Genomic DNA, 24,355 nt, shown 5'->3' with positions numbered 1-24,355 from the left:
CCTAGATTCTGTGGTAGACATTGTGCATGACTATCACAACCCTGTGTACATGCAGGACATCCATATCCTTGTCATTTTCGTAACATTACATACAATATATGCATAGTTCTTAATTTCAATACAGAAGTACATGCAGTTTGTATGCAGAGATTAGTACATGATATTGTGTGTCATGTTGTATTTAGAATTCTTATGTGCATGTTAAAGCATTCTTAGTTATGGACAATTCATTATGCTATTAGGCTTAATATATCCATGTGTGTGAAAAGTGTATGAGATCTAAGGTCTTCATTGCTTACATGTAATTTAAATGAATGTATTTTGTTTTGTTTTTTTTACATAATTTCAGTTCCACTTTTTCAGAATCCCTAAGTTTTAGCTTTTTGTTTTAAGATAAAATTCATTGAGCTAAAGTTATAAATGTTTTCTAGTAATTTATAAAGTACCATAATTACAAATCTCAAAATTATTGTTTTTTTTAGCTAAAAGTAAAAGCAGTGTTGCAAAATATAAAATTTCAAAAATTCAAGACAGTGAGAACATTTTGGTGTAACAGTGTGTTTTTTATTTTACTTTCTCCTAAAGTAACAGTCATAATAATTTGTTCTTTTTTTTTTATCAATAACAGTATGAGCTTGAGGCAGAATTAAGACAACGAGAAAAAGAGATAGCCACTCTTCAAGAGGCATTAAGTGATTTGCAAGTTTGTCTTTTCCAAGAGAGAGAGCATGTGTTGCAGTTATACTCCCAAATTGATACATTGAAAGTGAAGGTAATATAAATTAGAGAACTCTTAAGATTGGTAAAATTATGTAATTTTACATTCTTTTATATTGAATTCCATTTACCAGTAGCACAGCACTAAATAGTTAATTATATTTGTACATAAATTCTTGCTTCACTCTTTATCATAGTATTTGAACCATAATTTAAATAAATTAAAAAGAAACAAACATTGTATTGCACTGTAAAATAACATCATGCTCTTCTGTAAGAATACACACTCTCTTATGAGTATGCAAAAGTTTCATCATGTTGACTAATACCATCTAAACAGGAGATTAGGCAGAAATCTATAAAGCAGGGTGTTACTTTTGGAGTTCAAGTCCTGAAAAGTCAACATTTTTTTCCAACAAAAGTTGTATTTAGATAAATTAATTGTAATGTATATTGTGTATATGTATTAGGTGAAACTTAGAAGGTACAATTATGCAACCTAACATTCTAATTTATGAAACTTTATATATATATAATTTTTGTGTGATTTTCAAAGCATCTATATAATGAGTTATCATTATCAGTAAGTAGCCTGAATTTTATTTTACTAACCCCAAGCAGTGTCTCTAAGTCAAGTGTTTGTGTGCTGGATGTTTCAGTACTTAATTAATAATGTTCAAGGCAGTGGGATAAAATACCAGAAGAATGCAGAATCTAACATTTTGGTAATACCTAGAAACCACATATATAATGTCAGCTGTCCTTGGTGGTTTTGGAGCTTGCTGAAACTTGCCATTAAGTTGTGTTGATCAAAAATTATTAACCAGAACACTGAGAAAACTTTTTATAGTGTGTATTGGCATTGTGTGATAAGTGATTAGAATGTACTAAAATTGTCTAAATTATATCTGACTTCCATAGTTAGGAAAGACAGTTATCCGATTTGTTAATTTGTCATACAAATATTATTATTCATTATTTAATTGTTTGAAGTTGCCTTGAACATAGGAAAAAAAAAAGAGTTGTATAAAAAAGCTGATAATATGAATTTTTAGCTTTTGGGCACAGTCAAATAAGTTTATTTTTTAGCAACTTCTTGATAATTGATCACTTAAAAAGTGATTGTAATTTTGCACAATTTTTTCTTTATAATATTGCGTACTATGTGTACAGTTATACAATACACAATTTTTGCAACATGACCAAAATGGTCTTTTTTTAAAATGAAATGTTTAGTTATAACTGTGTTTTTGAGATATTGTATAATGGATGAATCATACTGTTTAATAAACAGGCATCTTAGCAACTTGTCTTAGCATGAGTCCTATGAAGAAAATTAATATCAACTTTACATATTAATGGGTTTTATATTTGATTTTTGATTTAGCCTTTCTTAAAAGCTGTATAACTATTTCTCTAACCAGAATAGTAGAACGTACACAATTTTCTTATCTTGGTATGTAATGGTGAAATTTCAATGTAAGGTGTGTACATTTAAAATAAGATATCATTTTATAGCCTAAGAAAAAAATTAAAAAATGTTTTGCTATCAACTCTTTTTATTTCAATGTCAGGATGTTGTAAAGCACAGAAAAAAACAGGAATCACCAAAAACTTTACCCAAAGAACATAAAGGAGGGGATGATGTAATTTGTTTTATTGATAAAGACAGTGACTTCATCATACCCCAGTATGGGCAAGGAAAACCTTGGTTTAAAATACCAGACCAAACTCAATGTAAGAAATTCTGATTTCTCCTATTTATTTTAATCCACAAATAGAAAGTTATTGGCTAAAATTATATTTATATTTACTGCTTGAAGTTATTATTGACTGTTTGTAAGACTGTATGTGTGCTTAGTTTTCTTTAAAAGGTCTGACTTGCTGTAGTTTGGTATATTTTAATATGAATTCTGTACATATTTAGAGCAGTATATTATACTTATTTAGATTATTTCTTGAGTAAAGTTTTTAAAAATGCTCAAACCTTTATTTTAATATATATCTAGGTGTCTTAACCATAAAGATCACACTTGTAGATTTTTAGAATTTTTGGTTCAGACTTCTAAGCTAATTTTTTCTTATTTTTTCCAATCAATTTTCAACAAATTTGGTTAAGTTAACCATTATGTTTCTATGTGTTCTGTTTGATCATCTGTGAATTTATTATTGAACTCTCATTTACTGTACCATCCTCAGAGTCCTCGAGAACTTTGAGGATTCTTAACTATGAAAAGGCTGTATACCATTAGAATGAGAAGTTTACCGTCATTAACCCTATTTGGTAAAACATTCAATAGCACTATATAGAAATTAATCATGAGCTTGAAAAATGTAAAGTGAGTACAATCAGTGGTAATGAAACCACCTGGAGACAAATATTTTAAACACTTCTTCAGCATTTAGAAGCCATATTTGTTTTTGATAGTGTCTGATGGTGCCCTTTTCATTTCTGATCATGTTTCTGTGTTTTATTATGTCCATACAAAGGAAAACTTTGTGGTAGAACTTTCTTAATACCCATGAATAAAGCAGTTAAAGGAAAGTTGGGCCATTGTTTACTGTTGCTGTATGTTCTCATCACTCTCCAGTCCTTGAAACTAGAACATTAATCAGGATAACACCATGACATATGCTGTTGTATGTACAGAATATATCCTTTTGTATAAAGACATTTAATACTTGAGTAGAAGATCCTTACCAAGGCTTATAAAAAAAAACAATAGGAAAATAATAAATTTTGAGGCAGCTTTCCAAGTTAAACCTCAGGCATTAGCTTTGTCATTTTCCACCTGTATGATATGCAACTTCCCCAGTTAGTTGGAATCAAAATGAAACTTGTATTGTTTAATGCTAGCAAAACACAGTTGAAACAGTTTTAAGAATTTTGATTTCAAACATTCATACTCTTTATTCTTCAGATGCTGTAAAAACTGAACTCATATTTTCTGCTTGCTCTCCCTGAAGTAGTATCTAAAATATGTCAAACTTTTGTTAATGTAAAGTAATAAACTTCACTGACTCCTCTGATAATGTTTTGACAAGAATTCATGTTAATTCTAGTTTTGAATCAGATTTTTACAAAAACAAATTAATTAATAAAGTGTAAAAGCTACTAGCTAGAGAATTATCAATCTTTTTAGTAAATAGATCATCCATGAAAGAAGGGCATCACTTTAAATAATTACTCAGAAATATCTGGAGAGATAGGCCTATACATTCAAAACTATAGTAATATCCTTTGTAAGTTTGACCTTTGTCTTGGTTTGTTACAACAATCCAGTAAATTCCATCGCAACTGACATTTCAAGTTGGGAAATTTGAGGTGTTTATATCATTGGATATTCTAGTTATTTATCAGCATTTCTAACAATAACAAAACGCTTTCTTTTGTCCTTTGCCATGAGTATGATTTACCTCTTAGTAAAATTACATTGCTTGTAAAATTGTAATTAGTTTTAAATTTTGAGTAGTTTGTGAACAGAAAAGAAATGAAGTAATTGAACTCTTAAGCTTGGTTGCTTCATTTTCTGAGGAATATCTAGATATTATACTTAATACAATTGTATGTTGCTTATTCTTATTTATATTTTATTAGTATGGTAACTAAGTATAAGCTAAATGTGTAGGTGTTAACCAGTGGTCAATGTTATGAAAACATTATGTAACAACACATGAAAATCAACCATCTACTGATTAATATAGCTATCAACTCTGTTTTTAAATCCCATGCATATGGTTATATAGTGTTTTATATATATATATATATATATATACACTTTTATATATATACATATATAACTAAAATTTTATATCATTCACCACTTAAATACAGAATAACCACTTGAAAACACTGCACTGGCCTAAAATTTCTGTTCCAATCAATATCTGTCATCAGTTTGGCTCTTATGAGAAAGATATATCACACAAGATAATTATACAATATATTATCTGCACAGTGCATTGATGTATACGATTATATCTATTTTTACACTTTAACATGGTTTCACAACATATATCTAATATGGAATTCCAATAAGGTACTCTCCCTCTGCTCATAAGATTAGCTTTCCTCGTTTTGTGCTACCTCTGTATGAGAACTTTTTCAGAAATGTACGCCACAAGCCTTCATCCTCCCTCTGTTGAAATCCACAGTTCCAATACGTCTCTCATGCGAATCATCATGCATCACCTCTCCACCGATGGGAGAGCACTTCTATCATGTGATGCAGGTTACTCCCTCTATGCGCCACTACCAAACTATCACTTCTCGTTTGGCAGCTTTCGAGTTCAGATGTTGTTTTTTACACCATTCAGTTACCTTGAAGTGGTTTATTTTTTCATTTGAGTTTTATGCATTTTCCATGGCTATTTAAACTCACCCTACCTCAAGATAGGGTGTCTCATTAAAGTGTCACTTCCTTGTGATAATTGTGTCATAATATGCCCGTCCTGGACCGTACCACCCATTACACTGTCTTGGGTGTTGTAGTTCCTTTGGACTCTCCACCGCACTTTTCCCCCTTTCTTCCATTAGAGTACAGGAGTTCTTACCACTTATCAGTTCCAAGCCTCTGGGGTGGTTGACCATGGAGGCAACCTGCTGGGTGGGTTCCACATAGATGGCTATTACCATTCAATTCAGAGTAGGATGGTGGTGTTCTGCCAGTGTAGAGGGAGTTACAAGATTCTCCAGATGAGTAACTATTTCCCAGAGTTGAGACATCCAAATGCAGTTCAACCCTTGATTGGGAGCCCTCATCCTACCCTTGCACAGATGTCGGTACCCAGCGAGTGAGGTTTGGAGATCGAATGAACCAATCACAAAAGTCCTCACACAGGTTTCAGGTTGTCCATCTTCCTCTCTCAACTTGTCTTCTGTGTTGTGGGTCACAGAATCTCAATATGGCCTGTTTCCACTTCTGTCCTGGGTTTTCCCTTGTTGGGAGGCAAGATTATTACCAGCCTGGGGTCATTTCAAGCTGGTTTCATGGTCTAGGAGGTTGAGTGTATACAATTGACTTCCCTCGGATTCTGGATGACACATTCCTGGATCTATGGCATTAGGCTACCCTATGAGTTCCTGGAGTAGAATGTTAGGTTCATTCTTGACTCTGGGACTTGAGGTGAAGATTGTATGATCCTCATCCTACCATTGTGAGGATGTTGGTATCAAGCAAGTGAGGTTTTGGATGTAGTTGACTTACCAAGTATGGTCCGTCATGCCTTAGCCACTCTACACCATCGGATGCATCCTCACTTGCCCACTTCCATTGTGGGATTGAGTGATTCTGATTTCTTTTTAAGATCATATTGCTAAACTATCCTCTTCCACACGGATGTGCTCCCTTTAGTGTTCCTCCATGTATGGTCCTCCTGATCATGTTGATGTTCATGGCAAAGTGATACCTGGCTCAGGTGTGATGTGGTACCCCTCCTCAGATCATCTGATCTGTTCCTTTCATTTTGTGGGTGTCTTCTGGATGCTTCCGGAGACATGCTTCTCTTACAACTGTCCCTCCTCAAGCTAATCTTGTGAGCTGAGGGAGATCACGTTATCGGAAGTTATATTTTTCTTAAATGAAGATGCATTTCCGATAGGCACTTCCATATGTTCACACTCCCCTTCCCCCATTCTCTCCACAGTCTTCTGGTACTCGCGTCTCCTGCCAAACTTCGAAGTGATAGTTCGGTGTTGTGGCACATAGAGCAAGTAACCTGCATCATGTGATAGTAGTGCTCTCCTATTGGTGGAGAGATGATATGTGATGATTTGCATGAGAGACGTGTTGAAACTATGGATTCTAACAGAGGGAGGATGAAGACTTGTTTTCTGAAAAAGTTTGCATATGGAGGGCAGCACAAAACAAGAAAATCTAATCTTGTGAGAAGAGCGAAGTACCTATTGGAAATACATTATTATTTAGGAAAATTGTTACTTTTCTTAATTTATGGTAGCCAAAACTTGATTGTATCTTTTCAATTCTATCATTATATTATATTTAAAAACAACAGCAAGAAGAATTAATAAAATATCTTGATTAAGTTGTGGACATTTTTGTATTTAGTTTGATTACTATTAATTATAGCCATAAATTATAGAGTCGATTCCTTAATGTAGCTTGTATAATTCCAATCTTACTTGTGAGAGTATCACTTCACATGCTTTGAATATATGTTTAACACTTGCATTCACTCTCATTCAAATCAAACAAGTAGCTTTGAAATGCATAACAATTCACTTTCACACAGACACTAAGAAACATAGTGCTAAGCATAGATTCCCCAAAACAAAACAAGTTTCTAAAAGTTTTTGCCATCCTATTTCAATTTTATTGTTTAGAAAAGAAAGGCTGAAACCATTGTATTATGTCTACACCAAACTCCTAACAAAACTGTGCTAAATGTTCTGTCTGGACCATATATCTTCTATAAATATTAAAACAGTATCTATACATATTATAAACAAGAAAGCAGAGGTGTCCATTTGTCTGATTGCCTAGTGTCACAAATTATTGTGAAGAATCAGCTGAACCAGTTTTGATGAAACTTAGTATAGGAAACCCCATAATGAGTTGGGCAGATAGTTTGAATTTAACAACCATTCCAATTTTACTACCATAATGCTGTGAATTAGGGCTCAACTGAGCAGAGATCTGTAGCAAAATATGTGAATCCAATACCAAATGAAACTGATGTTTAATGATGTATATATTCAGTTATGTTTCTATTAGACAGACAGATCATATACTGTGGTTCAGAATAGTGAAAAGGGACAGTCCACATCTCCATTTATAGTATTACTTTTTAAGCCTAACATTGCAATAACATCTACTAGTAAGTGGAATGGTATATCATGTTATTGCTATTATATAATGTTAAGAATAAATATTTAATGCTGCACACTTAACATTTAATAATTATAAAGATTGTTTCTTACTGTAGTATGTGCATGTTTCACTGGATAGATTTCATAAAAATCAATGTTTTATATTTATTTGAAATGTTCTTATTCTTTTGTATTTAATCTCCTTTAGGCTTAATATATATGAAGATAATTAGCTAAAAAGATGCAGATTTAATTAATGACAATTTTTGATTAATATAATAGTGTGCAATAAGGAATTTATACTTCTGTTAATTTTTTTAAATTAAATGTTTTTCTTTGCAATGAGCTATAGATCATTTGTGATTAAAACTTAAATTCAGTAACAGTTTCACACGAGAAGAAACCTCTTGTATTTGGATTTCTATATATATATATAATATGTTTCTGTAATTTTAATTACTTTTATTTCAACAAATTTATTCTTGTTTGTTGATTAAAATACAGTTTTCACATACTGACATAATGGGTGCTTATAGAAGGCCCCCATGCCAATGAGAAAAAACAAGTATCTTTATTTTGCAGATATCTAGTAAATTGATATTTTTTCTAGGGCCTGATTTGTAAAGATAAATTGATGTACACTATAGGTTTGTGTTTTCTATTTAACTTGCATCTTAATTTCAAAAACTGAATAATGCATCTGTTTTTTTGTGAATCTGAACAGCCAGTGAATGTTACCTATTTTATAATAGAAGTTATGATACTACATTTCTTCATCATTTTAGTATTATTTTATGATCTGAAAATAATATTTGAAATAATAAAATAAAATCTTCTGATATTTCTACAGTTTTTTACACAGATTTTTGTTTGCTAATATTTTGTACTTTCAGCTTCTTGCATGTTTTCTAGTTTGTAATTTGTCTTAAGTGATTATCGTTATATTTTTAATTAGCCAAGAAGCCTGCTTCACAAGAACTGCATTCTAAGCATTATGTATATGACGAAGATCAAATTCAACCTACTATGTCTTTAAGACCAACATTTAATGATTCTGAAAATCTTCGTATTCAGGTAGGAAAACAGTTAGTATGTACCTTAGGAAAGGTGAATGATTATTTACATTTATATATTTTTAATTTTGTCACCACATATGACATGATTTTACATTAAATTTAGTTGTACATACATATCAGTAATCCTTAGCTAGTGTTACTATGGGGTAAAGAGTCATTTCTTCACATTGAAAACTCAGTACTTATGTTATTTGCTTTTAGTAGACAAAAGAGAAGTGAATGGGATTTTGTCTTTTCTGTAACATAGGTTAAAACTCTTGAGACTCAACTAGAAGAACAAAAACAGCTATCACAGGATCAAATAGAAGCACTTACTGAGGAATGTCATGTTGTCAGAGCAGAGGCTAAGGCACAAAGAACTAGGGATACTGAGAAAATTAATACCTTATCAAGCAAGTGAGTAAGAGCATTTGGCTTATTCTTTAGATATCTGTAAAAACAAAAAAAAGACAGTTGGAGAATTGATGCAATAAGTATTTTAATTCCAACTGCACAAAAACAAATAGATATGGTAAGAAAACTACATTACACCAAAAACTCCAAAGATGAAGCATTTAATATGGTGTGGAAAGCACATGCATGCCTCTCATGTCCTGTTGTAGACTGCACAGCTGTTTCAGAGAATTCTGCACCTGCTGACCAGGGATATGTTTCAGTTTAGTTTTTGATTTTGGTTTTAGTTTTGATATAATTATTTGACAATATTGCTTGCCATTAGTGATTTAATTTTGTTTTTTGAAATTGCACACTGTCAGGGCTGTTCAGATGTTGAATAATAGACAGCTCATTTAACCTTTTAATAACCTCCAGATAATTATCAATCGTTTTTTTTTATTAAAAACTTTATATTTCATTTGTTATTTTCATTGTTGTATCTCTGTGTGAGTTTGGTTGATTTGACTGACCTTATAATCACTACAAAAAATTTGGAAATACATATAAATTATGTTATTTTCATTCTAGAATGACTACAAATTATAACACAAAACCACAAATGTTTAGTCTAAATAGCTTAAAATTCATAACATTAAACATCTGTATATATTTATTATTTTTATTTTATTGACCTTTCAGTTGTATCTGACTAACGTTACAGAAGTTGCAATAACGCAACACACGTCCATTCATGTTATTGTATCCAACAGTATAAAACTGGTCTTTACAAAGTGACCTCTCTTGGCTGTGTTCTAGTGGACCAGTATTTTGTAAAATACAGTCACATTTGATTATAATACATTATGTATGTATGTATACATATTATTACTATTTACAAACAAGTTCTTAAATTTCAGTTATTTTCTTAAAACATAGAACAGTAAATAAAGATGTATAGAAAACATTTATCTCTTCTACTTACAAACTTTGTACTCATTTGCTGCTTGCTGTAATTTGCTAAGCCTTGTCACATTTTGCATGTGGAGGATGTAAAACAAAACGTTTTTTAAGTTTTATATATGCATTTTGAAATAACAAAAAATCATAAATCACTATATCAATACCACAAAATTATACTATAATTTACCAGGCTTAGTAACTAAACTGTATTTGGATCTAAAAAGATATGATTTTTTGAACTCTATAATCTTCAATCCTACCCTTTGAATTTACCATGAAAGGAAAGGTTTCCCCACACAAACACTTCACAGAGGCTGAGAAAACCATGTGGGGGACATCTTGAGCTTTAGATTGGTTATACACACATCACTGGGTGAAGTAGGTGTATGTAAGCAAGTGTTTCCAAAAATGGTTGATTCAATAAATCTATTAATATCTCAGAAAATAGAAAAGATAGGAGGTTCTTATTTTACATTCTAGCTTGTCAATATCAGTAATTTGAGTTTCCAATACATAAGAAACTACAGACTTTGTATTTAAACATCACAAACATCTAATTTGAACTAAGGCTGTATTCAGTATACCATCGATATTTAGGAATTTTTTTAATATTTACTTTTAAATTCAGAAATTAACTAACGTATAATACTAAAATTTGAATTATAATGTATGATTTGATACCAAATTTATTGACATACTTTCATAGAATAGTAGTTCAATAAAATTTTGAATGTAAGTCTATAAACATGCCCTTTGATCCCTAACCATAGGAAGACTTGTCGAGTTAGGGTTAATGAATTCATTTCTGAAGAGCCAAAGAAGGGTGATATGTTAAATTATACTTGACTTCTTTGGTAGTGGTTTGGTTGTGATGTGGGGAAGCATTAGTATGAATGATTGTTCTTATCATGCTTTTTAGGGCCAAATTTACTGCTGTACAATATTTTGTCATGGTTGGAAATTCAGTCACAATACCATTTGTCCTGATGCATGATAATGCTTAGTGTTATTCTGCTAGGATTGTGACAGACATCTTTGAACAAGTAACCATGTACAGATTATAGACTGAACAGCAAGAAGTTCAAATCTAAATCCCATAGAACACCTGTATATCCATACTTAAATACACTACACAACATCAGACAGCTTGGTGTTTCAGTGACAAAAATTGGACAGGATCCCCATAATGCCATTTGCCAAATGAATAGATTCAAAGACCATGTTAATGCCAGGGCAGCCCCTACTCATTACTGAGTTTATATCTCTTTTTCCAACTGTGATTACTGCTGTCAGAGTGGTTTGGTCAGACCCTGACTCTGACCACTTTGAATATGAGGATACTTGTGTTCTGTGTTGCAAATAACAATATCCAGTGAAATTGATTCATTAATTAAATGGTATTTTAATTTCAGTTTGTCTGTTTACTTGTTTTTAGGAGTAATTTACATCTAAAGTTGCATTTCCTAGTTTGATTTGAATGTTTTTAGCTATACAGTAGTAAAGCCTTCTTTAAATGATTTTTCTTGGAATGTGACTTTTGGCATATTGTTCTACTGTATTTGGTTTTCTTTTCTGGTATGTAAAGCAACTGGTCAATTGTTAGTGTTGTAGAATTAGGAGAACCTTGTTACCACTACTAAGAAACAAATGAAATACGTCTGAAGTTACCATTAACGGACAGCAGGCTAGTTCAGCCTACTGTTCCTAAAGCCCCAGGTTCAAGTCCCACTTAAATAGTCTTTCTCAATATTACTGTATATTTTTACAAACCTGAAGAAGACAGCAATTTAGAAGCTGAAACATATTGTTTGAGTTAAAAGATAGATTAGTGTGAAGGTTATTTAGAAAATAAAAGAGTTCATCAACAAGAAAAGATGATTGCAGAACACTAATTACTTTTAACCATTACATTATGTTTTAAATTCAAGTATTACTACCACTAAACTAATGCTCTATAGAGTGACCCTTTAACACACAATGTTATAATGTTATGAGTATAACAAAGGATGTTGAAATTTGTACTGCTGGAGTGTACTTCACATTCTTTGGAGAAATGTTGGTAAATGTGAGAAACATCCATTAGAACTGCTTGGGACATTACTTTGTAGATTTATGAAGTAAAGAACTATCAACCCCATTAGTCTTGCTAATAGTGAGGCCATATGAAGTGTTAAGTTTTCGAGTGTAACTATGCTATCTTAAAAATGAACAACTTTAAATTTAATTGCAGATGTCAGGAACAAATACAGAGAAACATGAACCAGAGTTAATGTTTGTTTTTCTACAAATAAGGAGTAGTGATTGTATATTATTCCTTTAATGCACTGTGATAAGTTACTAGGTAGAAGACTTTGTATAATTAGGTCTATACAATTAGCATTCACATTATCGTTCATAAAATTTGCCCCTTTGCTGAATTAAAGGTCATCATGGGTGAAGAGATACTCTGCTGTGAAGAATCCCTTTTTTTTGAGTGTCCTTTAGGTCCAGTCTTTTCATAAGGCTGGTCTAATCCACTCATTCTCCCTTGAATCCAGTTTTGTGAATTTTATTTTTTGGTTCTGGATTCAACTCTGGCTCTGTTTGCTACAATTGTTTTGTAGTCTACATTATTATCCTCCTGCCTTTCAACTTGCTATTCAATTTCTCTTCATATTAATCGGTTCCCACTTCCTTTACGACATGGGTATACTTCAGAGATACATCTTCCTGATTTGAATTTTACATCTTAAGAATTAAAAATAGTTTTAGATAGTCACTCACCCGTAAAATGTCTTTTCATTTAACTCCCCACAACTTAATTTTCATTGTGACTATAGGTATCTGTAAAATCTAAATTATGTGAGATCTCCTGACATCTCAGCAACAAGTTATGTAGAAGGTGGGAGAGTGGAGGATTACAGAAAATTGATGCATGCACTGCAATGCATAAAGGACATTTAGAAATTTTTAGTCAGATGTTTTGTTGACAGTATGAATTCAAACTCGACAAAGTAATGTTTCAAGGATTTGAGAGGTCAGTACCTATTTGAAATTCAATTTAATTCTAAAAATGTAGCATTTTTTTTGTACAAGCATCTCCATACAAGTTGATAAAGTAATGAAAATAGTAAAAGATGGCATAAAACAACCTGGTTTTTGAATACTTCCCCATTTTACAGAATAACTTTCTTACAACTTTGACATTTTAATATAAAGTTATCTTTGTACATGTTAGCTATCCTTAAGTGTTTAGTAAGATTGTTTTTAAAGTTTGGATTATGCACATGGCCTTAGGAACTGGTATGCAGGTTTATCTAACGTAGTGTATTTGTTTGGTATGATGCCATTGACTACGGTTTCTTGGAATTTTGTACAGGTTTTTGAGTACGTGTTTCTTGCCTGATATTGGCACATCAGTTTTTTTTTTATAGAATTGTCCATTCTTAAATGTTGCTTTTCTAAGTTCTGCAGAATATTTAAATGCATACTTCTGGTCTTTGAATAGATTTCAGCATAATAACTTATAACGAACAAGTTAATATAATTTCAGAAGTAACAGTTAACTGTTCTTCAACGAACAATATTTGTATCTTCTCCTAGAAGTATACTAGTTTTATAAATTGATTCTTTAAACAACTATGAAGTAAATATTGAACTTTTGAGGTATATCAGCTAGAGCTGGGTGAGTAGTCAATTTTGATAATCAATTAATCATTGGGCTCATTAATGTGATTATTCTTACATGAGACTTAGATTGTTGGAATAATTGGAAATAGCAATAATATGAATTTCCATGACTAGTTAATGTAATTGATGCTCATAGGTAATAGATTAATTGTCCAGTAATTATATCAGCTCTCCTCATCCTATCAATACTGATGGTATAGAAAGTCATCCATTAGAGTTCATATTTCTTTGATTATATGTAATTTATTTCCTTTGAGGCAGTCATTTTATTTTTGTTACACAGACTCCTGCAATTATTCTGTACACAATAAATTTAAAATGTTATTTTTTGTAATGTGTCTTTTAGTTGATAAACTGTGTGTTTAGAATTAGTTTTTTTTTTTCTTAGTAGTAGGTGATTTGATATAAAACTTTTCAATGTAATAACTACAGAAGACATATGTATGATGTGGATATTTCATCTACATGAATTAATTATTTTATTTGACTGTATTCATAATGCTGGTTGTACATTTCTTTGATAGTATTTAAATATGGAATGTTTGTTATAGGGGAGTTGTTACCGGCAGGATTTACACTAATTTCTACTGCATGAAAGGTTTTAATAGGATTGATTTACCTTTATTTTAGCACATTGCTTTAGTTGACATCCATTACATCCAGTTTGTTTTGGCACTTGCCATTTTTTCAGTGACTTTGGGTTACTAGCACATGTTGAATAGCATAATTACTGAAGGTCGTTCATACATCTGAGTTTCCCATTAAGGACAGTATATTGACGATGGAGGAGGATGTGTTTCTACGTTTTTGGACTTTGTATGGCAAATTCCATTTTCATTCTTGTAGTGGTAATTATTAACCTCAGTATTTTAGGTTTCATTATAGTGTTCTGGAATGTCAACTTCCAGAAATGTCTTTTGCTTGTTATCTTCAGTGGTGTACTTGTAGTAACCTGTTTTATTATTTAACTTATTTATTTCTCTTTGTTTTGTTAGGAGTAATTACCTTCCTGCAGAAGATAGTGAATGGTAGCATTTTTACAATTTCTACACGGAAGTTTCTATCCTAGTGTATTTTTCTTTCTATTTAATATATGCAACATTTTTTGTTTTTAGTGTGGTTGTCTGGACTTAAAAGAATCACTTAAGGTAGGAAGATGCTGTTGAGTTGCACTATATTTCTTCAAGTGTTAAAATTGATGTAACTTGTGTATGTAGATTCATGTAACATTGAGAATGCCACTAACAAATCAACTACTATTATTTTTTAAATACACACAGGCAGAAGTTAGACTTAAGTTTGCAGATCTTACAGAATAAATTAAAACTTCAAACAACAGTTCAAACTTGCATCAATGGAAATCATGTAACCTAGATTAACTGGCCTTTAGTTAATGTTTATTGAGGAACCTACTGAACTGAATAATTGATTCAAAATAAAATAACAGCAACTTCACAGTAGGCAAGTTCTGATTTTGATAATTATGTTTTGACCCATAGTATCGAGTCCTCATCATGTAAGAGTTCATCATCATCATCAAGTGCCGTGCTTTGTAGCATAGGCGATCTCTCTACCATTACCGGTCTTAGACACTTGTGACTACATCAGTCACCCTCTCTTTTTCTAGCCAAATTGTTAAACTGTCCAGGATTTTCTCTATTTCTTTTCCCCCACAAATTTCCCAGTTGTCACCAAGTATTAAATACCTCATCACATGACCATAGAATGCTGCTTGTTATTTCGTACTTTTGTTATCAGGGTTCTTTTTGTTTCTGTTTGTTGTAGAACTTCTTCATTTGTTTTTGTAGGAAACCCTAAACATTCTATGCAGGAACCATATTTTGGTCACATTAAGTGATGTAAGAGTTACATTAAAAAAACAAACATATGTCATAATGACTCAGTACTGTTGTTTTAAACATTGTAATAATCGAAATAAGAACTTGCCTACTCTAAAAGTTGCTATTATTTCCTTTTGACCTATAGTTAGTACTGATTTTTATAATATTGACAAGTTATAACTCACCACAGGGTCAAGGTAGTGTAGTGATATAATGCATAACTGAACAATTAATTGGTTTTTCATCTGTTAGGTTAAAACAGGCACAAGAGTTACTTCACCAAAGTACACGAGATTTCATAGAACTGAGACGTTCTACAAGGACAAATGAGAGACTTTGGATGGTTGAGAAAGATGAGTTGCTGCAAGAATTGGGCACAGTTAGAGAGCAGTCAAAGGAAGTGGAAAAGAAGAAAAACAAATCAAATGACCAGAGGCCTTCGACTATTGTTATTCAAACACCTTCTGATAAAACTGACAGGTCCAAGGAATTAATATCTGAGATAAAAGTATGTATCTTAAACCAGCTTCTGGTTACAGGATGTTTGTCTAATTCATTTTATTTTTCATTTCTTTTGCCACATTTGGTAAAAAGAATAAACAAATACTTGATATTTTATTAGGAATTTAGCTGAATTGAGAGCATGAAAACTGAAATTACTTTATGTCAAATGTTTGCCTTACATGTGGTAAAAATAGTGAAGCCTGTTTGTTTAATATTTAGTGAACTGCTTATCACGCACATTTTAGTGTGGATATGTATAATTATTTAAGCCAAATTTTTTAACTTTTCATTCAAACTGTATTCATGGTCATTGATTGGACTTAAACTTCATAATAGTTATTTCACTTTTCATTATAGAAAATCATACTCAAATTAGTTTTTCACTACAATTTGATGTTGCTTCTAAATGATTATTTCCAGTCTTTTCAGCAGCCTCTCCCCCCCTCCTTATGCACACACTAAATAAGACACAATCCCCTAAAGTGATACAGATCTAAGAAGTAAATTGAGTTTTTAATGTTACAACCAGTTGAAACTCATGTGTAGATAGCCTCATAAAGTTCAAAATTAAATTAATGGGTGCTTTCATGGGTAGTGATATAGCCATTGCATCTGTTGTACCTAGTTCAGAAAGTGTTACTACAACAGAAGGATAACTATGATACATAGAGAAGTTTCACATCATTACGTAAACATTTTGATCTGATCTTCTTTATATCATTAATTGTGTTTTAACTTAAATTTTTCATTTCAGCTTTCAAATCATTCAGGGAGTGAAAATCTAGTGTTTTATGTATGGTTTCACTTGGAAGCTCTGAATTTGCATAAAAATAAATTGTTCGAAATACTCATTCACTTTATACGCAGATGTACGACTCTCATCTTTAAGTTCATCATCACTATCTCTGTACTCCACACTTTCACTTTTTACACTCATTCTTACTGCATCTAATTGGTCACTGCTGTCATTATGACTTTAAATTTTTGAAACCTGAATATTAAGAGATCCAGTAGTACCCATCAAATTCTTCTTTCCAACAACTTTACACTGGTGACAAGAATCAATTTGAGTCCATCTGCTTTTGTAACAATCTCTAGCTATGGGTATTGTTGTATCCAACCTGTGATTGTACTGTACCACCACCTGAAAAAAAGGTTACCATGTGTGTCGTGACAATTAGCTCATTTCTTGACATTTAAAAATTTAATTTGTAATAATAGGTTTTTATAATGATGGCAAATTATTGTTGTTCTAAGTTTTCATGGGTTAGACCACTGATTATAACTTACACTATTATATAATTAATATTCCAGACATAACATTGTGTTCTTTTTCTAGCTGATTTCCAAAGTTATTTTTTAGCTGCCACTCATGACATGCCCCACATCTGTTGATTCATTCTCTCTCACTAATATAAATACATCAAATGCATGATTTTATAGAAAAAACTTTTGGTGTTCATTTAGGAAATTCTGGAGATTATGCAAATAAAATAGAAAAATTTAAAATAAAAATAAGTATAAGATTAGCCCAATGCTCTATTCACCTGTACAAATTGCAATAAAATCAGGATTCACCTGTCTGTTTTAAAGTTAAGAGATAAGAGAGAGAAATAAGACTTTTTTTCTAGAGCTTATTCATCATGCAGAAATCTTAAACGTGACACCTGTGTGTTTTTTGTTTTAATTTGTGTCACATGTTCAATTATTTAATCCAGTATGGAGTAATCAACTGGAGTAGATTTAAGAGTTTCTAATGTGGATGTAAAAAGCTTCTGATAGATGTTTTTCTTGGTAAGGACATCTTGAATGCCAAAGTCAAGCATGCAAATATATCAAAATTCAACTTTAAAATGTGGCATTCAGTTAGAAAACCATAGTATTGGTCTAGTAAAATATTTGGTAAATGAAGCTGTCATAATGCTATACTTCTCTTATAGAATGGCTAAATATGGAAATAAAAAATTAAATTATGTTAATTTTACTATGTTTCACTTTATTTCAATTTTAGTAATGAAAAAAAACACAACAGTTTCTTCATGCAAAAATGTTTCTGTAATGTGATCCACAAAATAAATGCACCTACTTTTCAAAGCCGACTGTTGATTGGCTGATCAACGTCCCATGTTGGATGATATTTGTCCAAACTCTTGTCCTGGTTAGGGGTGACTCTTGAGTTGGATTTTGACTATTGTGATACCATTGCAATAGTATTGGATAACAAATTCAACTGTACAAGTTAGTGTGTATATAACATAAACATGTGCTTTTATTCATTGAGAATTAATTTTGAAAATGTCAGTTAAGTTGATTTATTATTATTATTATGTGATTTCATTATATGTTGTAATACATGGTAATTGCAATATCATTGTATTTGACAAAATACCAGTATGCTAGTTACAGATTTGTACTTTGTATGCCAGTTTTAGTATATAATTATAAATTTGTCTACAGAAAGTTTTATTTTGTGTACTTTTCAAAGCAGATGTTACATTTGCCAGAAACAGCGAAATGTCTCATGCTTTGTTTTATTGCTTTATTTTCTGAGAGGGGGGATTACTACTCCATACAGCAAAATAAAAACCAAACAAAAATACATTTGATAAAAGAATAGAGTTTTAAACTGTGAATGCTAGTAACTTGTAACTTCAGGGTCAATACAGAAAACAAAAGAACTGTGTTAATCAATTTATTTCATATTTTTCAACCGTTCTTTTGATTTTTCTTGGATGATGTCTGTAATGTCCCTGGAATTAAGTACTTTGTTTGTGTAGAGACATCTACAGATAAAAATATATAATGTTACCAAAAATAAACTTTTGATGTTCATTTTGGAGGTTGTAGAGATTATGCAAATAAAATATGAAAACTTTAAAATAAAAATAGATATAAGTTATCCCTGTCATGAAAGTGTGTTTAATGTAAGTACAACACACTTTTCTTGTTTACTAAAATATTGCCAGTTTTCATGAAGATACACAGTAAATCCAGAATTATAGTAACTGTTAATTCTCCAATATTGGCTTGGTCCATTGTGTGAACAGCATTGCTAATGGTGGATGTGATATGCATGCTTTTAGGCTTACAGGTAAGTAGAGACCATAAAACCAGCGTAAAAAAAAGGGAAATTACCAAGAAACAGCTTAAGTAAAACAAACAGAATGGAGAAAATAATCAAGTTTGCAAAGTATTGAAAACATTGGCGATTGTTATCAGTTCTAAAACTAACTATCGATGCATTGCTATCAGATGTTCATAACCTCAATCTATAAATAGTTTGATGTATCTGTAAACTTTAATTTGGGTTTCTTTCTTTTTAAGCACAACGCAAGTGTCTATATGGAAAAATAGCCATTTTCACAGTATGCACACAAATATATATTGTAAGGTATCGGTAATAGTACATCCGTAGCTGATACACGTAAAATAAAAAATGACACATCTCTCTCAAAATATGATACGTATTTTACATGGATATGCTAGCTATCTGGAGCACTGTAGAACTGTTTTCCACAAATGTCTTCTTTTATTTCTGCATGGTGTCAGCTTTCTTACTGGAGTCTTCAACCTATAGTTTCTTAAAATAAAATTAATCCTAAGATGTAAATCTAAAATTAACTTTTATATTTTATTTTGCTTGTTAGCTTCATTTTTGATGCAATATATTGTGATTGATACTAAACTTTTGATTTAATAGATTAAGAACAGATTATCTTATGATAAAAATCCAGTTAACTGTTGATGTTTTTTTCTTATCGTATTGTACAGTCTCTGAAGACCCAGTTAGGACAGACACAAAAGTTAGCTGAGATGTATCAAGCTCAAGTAGTAAAATTAGAAGATGAAACATCTCGGTTAAAAGAAGAGAAATCATTCTCCCAAGATCTGTATAAGGTTAGTCATAAGTAATCTGTTTACTTAGTATCAAACTTTGTTTAACTTCCTCAATATATTTTTTAAGAATAAGATACAAGGTCACAAGATGTTTGGAATGTTACCAGTGCAGCAGGTATGGATGTGTATCATGATGGGATACTCCTGACCATAACAATGGAGGCAGGGTATGCTAATTTTTTTAACAGAGCTTGTTGCCCAAAAGCTGCATATTAAACTCCAAAAAGGTCTCAATGCATTCAAAACAGCTTCTGTAAACAAAAACAGGGATTTCCTTCTGACAGTCAAATCAAGTATAGGGTACACATGTGGAAAAAGCTATAAAAATAAAATACTCCCTCTAGATATGCAATAGGGTCAAATTAATAGGAGATTCATGATAGCAACAGCAGCACTACCCACTAAAGCAAACAAAACAGTATAGTAAAAAAAAACATTGTATACATATTCCAGGGTTCTTGAGGATGGCAAAAAAGTCGTTAACAGTGGCTTGCTTAAAGAATGTGACTGTTGATTATTGCTAATTAAGATACATCAGCAGAAGAAGATGAAATTCAACAAACAGTGATGTGATGAGGAGTCATGGACAATATAATAAAAAGGAAGAAAGACAGTAAATGAATGACAGGCATGAAAGATTGAAATGATAGCTACCAAGACGAGACAAAGCTAGGCAACAAGAAGAAAAACAAGAAAATCACTCCCAGAAGTTACTAAGGTGACCATTGATGACCGTCGCCCAAAGCTTCTCAACTTTGGTACCATGCAGATCGTCATTTATACAGCCTTCAACCTTTCCAACTGCAGCAAAATGCTTGGCAGATTGTGTCTTACTCATCCCCATAATTTACTTATACTTGTCCAGATTGATGGGACCCTACTCACATAGCAAACTACTGTAATTGTCTCTGGTTAAATCAGAGATTGCTTGTTAAATTATCATCAAGTTTTCCTGAATTATCACTTAGCCATCAAAATAGTTGTTCCAAGAGTACCTTCACTCATTTGTTCTTCCGCATGTACAATATATGAATAAATCCCCGACATTGTAAGTTATTGCCTTTATTATTAAAATTTTATGTTTCTTGAATTTTTAAATAAAGAGCTTCTACTTCTTAAAGGTATTTATATGAGAAGTGGAAAAAAATTTAGATTACTGGAAAATTAATTACCAGATTGCCTTGAAATTCATGTCACTTTTCCACATTGTCTACCTGTACTTGTTGGCATCTGGACCTTTGTCGGATGTGGAGAAAATGAACAAGGTGAAACATATGCCAAATTAAAATAAGTTTATTGAAGAATATGAAAACAATGTTTAAGACACCAACCCTTCATTGGGTTTGCATTGAGAAGAAAATAGTTTTTAGAAGAAATAGGGTATGAAAAAACAAAAGTTGAGTATTACTAGTAGTACAGAAAACTTCTTTGGCTGATGTGTCAGATGCTTTTGCTGCATTCTTGAACATTTTTGCTTGTTTCAGAATGTTTGCCATTTGCTTTATTTATGTAACCAAACAACCTGTGTTGTATAGTGGATGGTGTGAGATCTGAAAGCCCAATTGTTGGTTGTGGAGATTGCATAAACATTGTAAGGATGTGAACTTTCTTGCTGGATAAGTTTAGCACTCCTCAATCTTTGGCTTAAATGGTTGGTTTCAGATTTTCTAATAACATTTCACTGTACAATGTAACATTGGTTATTGTTTCTTGCAGCATAAAAATGAAAACATTCCATTCATATCCCAAGACACGGTGACGACAACTTTTTCTGTAGAACATTGGGGCTTGAAATGTTTATACTTTTGGTGATGTTGTGAAGCACCATTCTGTGCACGCATTTTTCTCTCTGGTTTATCAAAGTACACCAAAGTTTTGTAACCATTGTTTCCAAGCTGGGAGTGTTTCACTAAGTTGTATCAAACCTCAAGACATTTTGCATTCATCATGTTTTTCAGAGATCTGGAAACTCACCCTTTATAAATTTTAAGGTACAGCATATGACTGTGGATAAAGTTATGGGCAGAACTATTCCTCACTCCAGGTTTCACTGATTTTAATGTGATAATTGTCATGTGTTAGTAGACTAGCCTTTCATGTCATGGATTGTTTCTCAGACTTGACTACCTGTCTTTGAAAATTGTAAGTTTGCCTTTCGGGAATACAGTTTTCTCTGTGTACAGCTTCGAGACCAATAAATAAAAATTTCACAAGATTTTGTTTTCCTAGCATCCAAGGAAGAGATAGCTATAGGCAGTTATTTCTTGGTGCATTTTTCTGTATGAACTATTATGTTGTGCAAATTCCTATTAATCAATCCACTGGTGTTATTATTATGTCCATCTATCACTTGTTTGAAAATACCTGCATATCAAGTAATGTTGGTGGTAAATTTTTTTTTTTTCTTACTCAATATGCTGTTTTGCTTTATTCCCTTTCAGTTGATTGTCCCTTGTATTGAATTATTTTTTTATGTGGGAATCAGAGGTTTATTTTTTGCATTTCAGGACAGAACAGGTAAACTAAACAGTAGACTTCAAGTTTTAAACTCTCGATACCAGGATCTTGAAAAAAGACATCGAATAGAAATAGAGGGTTTTCGATCAGACATCAAAGGACTTAGAACAAACTTAAAGGATATTGAAAAACAAGTATGGAAGGTAAATATAGTTCATAAATTTAGAATAACAATTTTGTGAAGTATTGGGAACATTTTTATAAAACAAAAACAATGATTGCATAAGCAACTGTCATTTTACTTATTAGATCAGTTACAAATGTTAGTAAATTACTAAGATAAAACTTATACATGAAAGCTACAATTCTCTTAACTTTAGGTTGTTTCACAATGTTCCATTCTTATTTTACAACTCATAATGTTAAAACTGGCAAATGTGTGTCTGTATTAATTAATGAAGTAATAAGAATATACATGTGAAGAAATCAAGCCTTAAAATTATTACTACTAGAGCTGAACAACTTAATCAATTATCTTTGAGCATCAATTAGTGTCATATAAACTAACTGGTTAATCAAAATTAGCATTTTTGATTATTCCAATGCTCGATTAATCAAAATCAATTGTCATGAAAATAATAAACTAATTGAAATCAGTTGTTCTAATTATTACTGTTTTAAATTATTCCATGAATTGAAATTACAATTAGATAGAGTGTCATAAAAATAACTAATCAAAATTATGGTTTCTAATTATTATTCCCATTGCTTAGTCCGTCTTTGTTATGGCAAAGCTACTAAGGTTATTTACCACTAATTTTGAACTGCTGACTAGAGGGAAGGTAACTGGCTGACAGCACCGACCACGAATTCTTCAGCTACTTAAGTGTTGAATAACCTGTAAATTTATTGTGTCATGTTTTTATCTGTAATTGTATTTGTTAATGTTGGAGCAGGTATGGATCTATGGAGGGGTCCAAACTAATAAATAAATAAATACCCTTGTTTTTTAATGTTGTATAAGCAAGCTCAGATCTGCACCCTCCATTTTCCCCCCCAAAAACAAATAAATACCAGTGTTCTTTAATGTAGAAGCAAACATGAAGCTTGGGGGAGGGAGGGGTCCAAGGTTTTTGAGGTGGCAAAATCAAATATATTTTTGAATATTTTTTTAAGTATATGTATCAAAAAATAGGTTAAAATTATAGCAAGCACACTGGTCCTCAATTAGTTATTGCTAAGTATCACTTAATTATCGTGACAAGAAAGCCATGAGAGGTAGATGGGTGAATATCTTTGTTTTATAACAAAAAAAATCACTTCATAAGGGAAATAAAATTTTACCAATATCTAACTTATTACAAAATCAATTGATATTATAAGACAAATCTGTATTAGTTGTTTTAAAAAACTTTTAACAAAGGGGGTGTGCTTTGTAAGGCTGGTCTTGGCCCACGAGTCACCCACTGAGGACTATGGGTTTAACAAGTTAATTGATACTTATAAATGATGGTAGTAATTATCCTGATAATTCATTTTCTTAATGTTCAAAAATGTTTAAGCCACTGATGATGCTGAAAAGATTTTAACATACACATTATGTCACATAAAGTGATTCATTAATGTTACATGAAAGTGTGTTTTGCTTGAATAAGGACTCTTAATTCGTATACTAAAAAAATATTATTACAAAAATCTTAATGGATATTGTTAATTCACTTCTTTTAAAACATAAAATGTAATATGAATTACAGTTTTCATTAACAAGCTAGTATGTATTAGGTTTTGTATTATTTAAAGTTCAGTGAATTACAGTATACATCAACAAGCTAGTATGTATTAAGTTTTGTATTATTTAAGGTTCAGTGAATTGCAGTATACATCAACAAGCTAGTATGTGTTAAGTTTTATATTACTAAAGGTTCAGTGAATTACAGTATACATCAACAAGCTAGTATGTGTTAAGTTTTGTATTATTTAAGGTTCAGTGAATTACAGTATACATCAACAAGCTAGTATGTGTTAAGTTT

At 31.6% G+C, this 24,355-nt stretch overlaps 1 protein-coding gene across 1 annotated transcript in view; it reads left to right on the top strand.

The window, feature by feature from the left end:
• LOC106478903 (coiled-coil domain-containing protein 77-like) overlaps positions 1-24,355 on the top strand; it is a 35,068-nt gene that overhangs the window by 9,053 nt on the left and 1,660 nt on the right. Inside the window, exons 3-9 of the mRNA XM_013939481.2 lie at positions 629-772; positions 2,292-2,454; positions 8,502-8,620; positions 8,870-9,018; positions 15,720-15,975; positions 19,743-19,868; positions 22,376-22,528. Of these exons, the coding sequence (XP_013794935.1) occupies positions 629-772; positions 2,292-2,454; positions 8,502-8,620; positions 8,870-9,018; positions 15,720-15,975; positions 19,743-19,868; positions 22,376-22,528 (1,110 nt within the window). The remainder of the gene's footprint in view (positions 1-628; positions 773-2,291; positions 2,455-8,501; positions 8,621-8,869; positions 9,019-15,719; positions 15,976-19,742; positions 19,869-22,375; positions 22,529-24,355) is intronic.

Source organism: Limulus polyphemus, unplaced genomic scaffold, assembly GCF_000517525.1.
Source record: "Limulus polyphemus unplaced genomic scaffold, Limulus_polyphemus-2.1.2 Scaffold261, whole genome shotgun sequence".
Classification (NCBI taxonomy): Eukaryota; Metazoa; Arthropoda; class Merostomata; order Xiphosura; family Limulidae; genus Limulus; species Limulus polyphemus.
This window is presented reverse-complemented; position numbering and strand designations above follow the sequence as displayed.